This window comes from Octopus bimaculoides, chromosome 29 (genome assembly GCF_001194135.2).
Source record: "Octopus bimaculoides isolate UCB-OBI-ISO-001 chromosome 29, ASM119413v2, whole genome shotgun sequence".
NCBI lineage: Eukaryota > Metazoa > Mollusca > Cephalopoda > Octopoda > Octopodidae > Octopus > Octopus bimaculoides.
Window position 1 is genome coordinate 2,507,834 of NC_069009.1, and position 6,465 is coordinate 2,514,298.

Below are 6,465 nucleotides of genomic sequence, written 5' to 3' on the forward strand. Positions count from 1 at the left end.
TGTGACATATATACATATCTATCTATCTATCTATCTATCTATCTATCTATCTATCATCTATTTATCTATCTATCAACCTACCTACCTGCCTACCTATCTATCTATCTATCTATATATATATATATATATATATATATATATATATATATATGTTTATATATTATTATTATATGTCTATATTGGTTGAAAGCTAATTGAGTCATGCCAAAGCCACGAACAGTTACAGTTGTGATGACTGAATGCAGAATAATAGTATTATTATTATTAATAATAATAATAATAATAATATGTGTGTCTGTCTGTGTGTGTATGTATATATATGTATGTGTATATATGTATATATTTATATATATATATATATACATATACAGGTTATGAAGAGAGAGTAGTTTTTGTTCAAATTATGTGCTGTACGTTTGTTCACAATGTATTACATAATACAAGACTTTATAACATGAATTACATAATATAAATTACAGCACCAAACTGTCTCTTCAGGCATTTTGAACAGCTGTATCAACTTGCTTGGAGTAAAGTATGGCTGAACATGGGTTCTTGGGGCAAGACCACAACTCCTTAATTCTTATGCTAAAAATAATCATGATAACCGGAACAATAAAAATCTGCAAGACCTTCCAAAGGTTTAAAGGATGATGAACAAAGCAATGGCTGCATGTATCTACTTTTGAAAATGTAAGGATTCATATAACGCAATGGGAGGGCCTCTTTGAGGTAATTTTATCTGCTAGAAATAGCAGTCTATAAGGCGGCGAGCTGGCAGAAACGTTAGCACGCCAGGTGAAATGCTTAGCGGTATTTCATCTGCCGTTACGTTCTGAGTTCAAATTCCGCCGAGGTTGACTTTGCCTTTCATCCTTTCGGGGTCGATAAATTAAGTACCAGTTATGCACTGGGGTCGATGTAATCGACTTAACCCCTTTGTCCTTGTTTGTCCCCTCTATGTTTAGCTCCTTGTGGGCAATAAAGAAATAAGAAATAGCAGTCTAATTTTTCTCAAATCACACATAAATGTCTTCCAAAACAAGAAGAGCGAGTGAGGATGAGCACATATTAAACTATGTAGTCTTAGATACACTGTGCCTGATTTAAAAGAAACAGGCCAGGCTTCTGCTGCAACATCTCTTGATCATAGCTCTGCCAGATTGGGGCCTGGACTGACCAAGTGACCATCACCACCATCACTGCTGCTGCTACTATTGCTACTACTACTACTACTACAAATAACAAAAAGATATAAAACATCTTTACACAAAAAATCCCTCCACCCCACCCCTATAAAATAATCCCAAGGAACAAAAATAGGGGCCTTACCAGTCGGTGTGGGGATCGTCAATGACAAGGAGGGTCTTACATCGGTCCTTGTTGACATTTGACCTCTGACCTGAGAATATGCCCTTGGCAATCCCGACCGCGCTGGTCTTCGATGGGGAACTGGGCGCACTCGGCGAAGGCCCCTTCCGTATCGGAAGCACGGGGACCTGGCCTTGCTCTTGGGCATCACGTAGCTCGCCCTGGAGGTCACCTGAGCTGAAGCGTCTCCGGAGGAAGCTGACTCCCGTCGAGAAGTTGTCCTTGAATGTTGAGAACGAAATTTTGACGGGTTTTGTTGGAACGATTTAAGGGAAAAAATGAGAAAGACTTTTGGAGAGAGACAAAAAAGGAAGGAAGAGGGGAAAGAATTGTTTGTTTTGTTGTTTTCCTTTTTTTGTTAAATATGAGAAAGACAGACAGAGAAAAGAAAGAAATGGGAGGATGACCTTTTTTTAAAAAAAATTGAAGGAAGATTGTAGAAGGCCCCTGAAGAAGTAAGTTTTGATCTTTTGTTTTTTTAAATAAAAGAGAAATGATGGAGAAAATTGGAGCCAAATGATGAAGGAATCAAGCGTTTTCTGTATCTTTTTAGATAGAAGATTGAAGAGCTGAAGGCATAGGTTGAAAAAGGTGAAGAATGTAGAGAAAGAAGGAAGGAGTTATAATAGTGGCAGTAGGAGGAGGAAGAGAAAGTAGGAGGTGAAAATTAGAGAGGAGGAGAATTTGGAGAAAGGAGGAAAGAGTAAAGGGTAGGAGGTGCAAAGCAAGAAAGGGTGAGAGAGTATGAGATTGTGGGTGTGGGTGTGGTTAGGAAGGAAGCTAGAAAGGGGAGCAGTTAATGGGGTAGCAGAGGAGGAGTAGAGAGCTTGAAAGGAGGGAGGAGGGTGGTTTGGAGGTAGATAGGCAGGTAGATAAAGAGAGAGGCAGCAGGGAAGAAGTGTGAGGGGGGAGAGAAAGATGGTGAAGGAGGAAGACTTTGAAAGGTTAAGTGTGAAAGAAGAAGGATTGGTTATTGTAGTTTAGGTTCTTGTTGCATCCACAGGTCCTTGTTTCAGTAACTGTTGAGTGTTTTCCTTCTGTTTTAGCAATCATACACACAGATATATGTATATATAATTTTATACATACATATATATGTACATATATGTGTCTTTCGTTCTCTGGCACCCCTTTCTCTCTCTCTCTCTCTCTCTCTCTCTCTCTGTTAAACTGTTTTTTCACTCTTTCTTTCTATCTGCCACCTTCACTCTCTGTCTCTGTTCTATATCTCTCTCTCTCTCTTTGTGTTTATCTCTCTCCCTCTCTCTCTCTCTCTCTCTCTCTTTCAATTTCTGTGTCTTCCTTGGTTGTGGTTACAATCTGGTGTAAATCCAGTCTTCAGCTACAGCAGCGCCACCTAGGATCAAAGAAAAGAAAAAGAAATGAAGATAATAATCTATTGTAATACACAAACATGCAAATATATATATACACACGCATATATGTATATGCATATATACAGTAAATCCTCGAGTATACTCCGCCCTTGAGTATAATACACAGGGGATTTTTAGGGGGCTGTACCTCTGAAAAACCTAAACCTTGTGTGTAATATGTACCCCTTCTCTAACTTGAGTCAAGGAGGTCTATATAATGTCCTTGGTTTGTAAACTTATATACGGTAACGTCCTTTATTATTATTGTATATACAACATAATGCAAACGTGTAGCTTTTTTGTGCACTTTGTTTGCAGACAGTAATAACGTCAGTGAAAAATAATTATTGAGTAAATTGCCTTTATATATTTATCACTATCAGTTACAAGCCCGACATCACAAAATGCGTCTGAATAAACATTGCCAGACAGAAAATAGAGACTCGGACATTGCTTGGAAAATATTTTTCATTTTTAACCTTGTATATAGTATGCACTAGGGATTTTGACCTTTAAATTTTGGGGGAAAAATGCGGATTATACTCGAGGATTTACGGTATTGATAAATAGATATATAGATAGATAAGTATATAGAAAGGTAGATAGATATGAACACATATATATTTAAAGATATATGTGTATGTGTATATATATATGTGTCTGTGTGTATGTATGTGTGCATAAAGATAGATATATATTTTTTTACATGTTTCAGTCATTTGGCAGTGGCCTTGCTGGAGCACCACCATGAAAGGCGAACAAATCAATCCCAGGACATATTTTTTAAACTTAGTACTCATTCTATCAGTCTCTTTAGCTGAACCACTATGTTATGGAGACGTAAAGACACCAACAGTGGTTGTCAAGGGGTGATGGGGGGGACAAACAAAAACACAAAGACACACACTTAGATATATATATACATATATAAATATATTTGACAGGCTTCTTTCAGTTTCCATCTACCAGATTCACTCACAGGGCTTTGTTCGGCCTGAGGCTATTGTAGAAGATACTTGCCCAATGTGCCACGCAGTGGGACAGAACCCGGATCCTTTTGGTTGGGAAGCAAGCTGCTTACCACACAGGCTCTTCTCTACCTATGTGTTTATGTATTTGTGTCGTAAGATTCCTGATGTGAAATGATTTCAGACAGAAGACACTAAAGTAATAATAATAATAAAACAGATGTGAGGAATAAGTATATAGTCTGTGTGGGTTATTTGGCAACAACATAAAATTTAAAAAATGACCATTCCAAAATATAACAATATCAGTTTCAACACAAGATTTCTCAAATAGCGGACTTGGTTAGAGTGATAAGAAATGTGTCCCACATGTGCAACCCAACGGAATTAGAAGGACACATACAACACTTCATTCACTGTATTCAATCTTGAAGAGTTGTGAGAGCTCAGCCACAGAGAACGGCATCTCATACCAGTGAAGATGGAGAAGGATTTAGATGCATCTCTTCCCAGGCGCATTGAAGCAATTATTCAAGCTAAGGGAAGCCACACGAAATATTAGCAATGTACAATAACTTCTTCAAATGAACATTATGTAATAAATTGTCATTATGGACATTTTTTTCTGCTTTAAAACACTGTATCTTGACTGGTTTATGTGAGGTGGCCAAAAACTTTTGCATGACCATTTTTGGTGGTCGTCTTGCATCTTCCCCTCTTATGCAGAACCCCTATTACAAAATATAATGATTAGGTATGGAAATGACTCCAGCAGGGCCAGTGTTTCATCTTTAAAAAACGTAATGCGAGACATCCACTTATAAGTTGGCAATTTGGAGAAATTTACAATAGTTTAAAGTGGCCGAAGACTTTTGCCCGGTACTATACACACACACACACACACACACACACATACTTACATATTCACACGCATACATACATAGCACATACACATATATGGACCATGCATATATGCATGCGTGATTGCATGTATAAATGCATGTATGTATGCTCATATATATGTGTACCTACATAAAGAGTAATGACCCCTTTGGTTATGAATGACCATGGGATTGCACCTGGAAAGTTTCCCTCCAATGTTGTTTGTGGAAGACCAGCCGTCACCCATGCATACCAAACTCCCTTCTCCTTACCATTATATGTACATAGGGTAAAGGGTAAAGTACCCCTTTGATCGTGAATAACCATGAGTTTGTACTTAGAAAGTTACCCTCCGAGGCACAAGTTCAGGCAAGGTTGTTTATGGAAGACCAGCAGTCGCCCATGCATACCAGCCTCTCCTCTCCACAGCACCAATGTTATCCAGGGGAAGGGCAAAGGGGCCCGATACAGGTTGACACCAGTGACGTCGCAACTCATTTCTACAGCCGAGTGAACTGGAGCAACGTGAAATAAAGTGTCTTGCTCAAGAACACAACACGCAGCCCGATTCAGGAAATCGAACTCACAACCTCACGTTTGTAAGCCTGATGCTCGAACCACTGAGCCATGCGCCTTCACACACACATGCACACACACACACATGCACACACACACACACATGCACACACACACACATGCACACACACACACATGCACACACACACACATGCACACACACACACTGACGGAGTGCCAGTAGTAATCAGTTAACATATGATAATCTGGATGTGTTAGAAAGGGATTTATTGCAATTCCTTACATAATGATTAATGCATAGTGTATCTGTATTTGCAAAAGCGACCGATAGAATAAGTACTAGGCTTACAAAGAATAAGTCCTGGGGTCGATCTGCTCGACTAAAGGCGGTGCTCCAGCATGGCCGCAGTCAAATGACTGAAACAAGTAAAAGAGTATATATATGAATTTATTTCTATGTATTTTATTTTATGCACAGATTTTCGATGCTACCTTATGTTTCATGCCTTATAGTTTGGAATTTTCAAATGTTCAGCTTAAAATTTATGATAATCCATTTCCCCGTTCTATTTGACTCTGAGACTTTACAAGACTTCAGGCATTATAAGGTGGTGCAAAGTAAAATTCGAAATACACAGATGAGGGGAAGTAAATATTTAGTGATTTTAGCAGTTGTTATTTCCCTTGTGTATTGATCTTTGGAAGTGGTTGTAGAATATCCAAGCCTACTTGCTTTAGCTGTTGCCATTTTATGGTACATATGACTGTGCAGTAAGCATGAGTCATGCTCTGTGCAAAATTATGGAAAATATGCATTTTGGGGGAATATTGAATAAGTATGCCTATTACATGATCTGCGTTAACGTGGGTGTAATCTTTAATTGTTTGCTTGTTTCAGTCATTTGCGTGCGGCCATACTGGAGCACTGCCTTTATTTGAACAAGTTGACCCCAGGACTTGTTCTTTGTAAGTCTAGTACTCATTCAATCGAGCCCATTTTTCTATTTAAGGTTTTCTTCGATACTTTTTTAAAATAGGATGAATCTATATTAAATTCATTTGTTTTGTTCATTACGCATCCATAACCGTTATTTGAAACGACCAATCAAACGACCATGTGTTTTAAATTTTATATCACTTTTGATTGCATTGTTATTCCTTTCCGATTTCTAACAAAACTGTCCGATGAACGGGAACGTGAAACTCAGAGTAACAATCTTTTGTTATATTTCTGCTGCTTTTAAATAAATAAATATATGTATATATATATATGTACAAATTTGTAACTCCTATTAGCAAACGAAACATGTGTAATGGTGAATGATAATACT

At 38.0% G+C, this 6,465-nt stretch overlaps 1 protein-coding gene across 1 annotated transcript in view; it reads right to left on the minus strand.

The window, feature by feature from the left end:
* LOC106879677 (synapsin) overlaps positions 1–1,634 on the minus strand; it is a gene marked incomplete at its 5' end in the record, with an annotated part of 34,936 nt that extends 33,302 nt beyond the window's left edge. Inside the window, one exon of the mRNA XM_014929352.2 lies at positions 1,333–1,634. Coding sequence (XP_014784838.2) covers positions 1,333–1,634 — 302 coding nt within the window. The remainder of the gene's footprint in view (positions 1–1,332) is intronic.
* Positions 1,635–6,465: the final 4,831 nt, after the last annotated feature.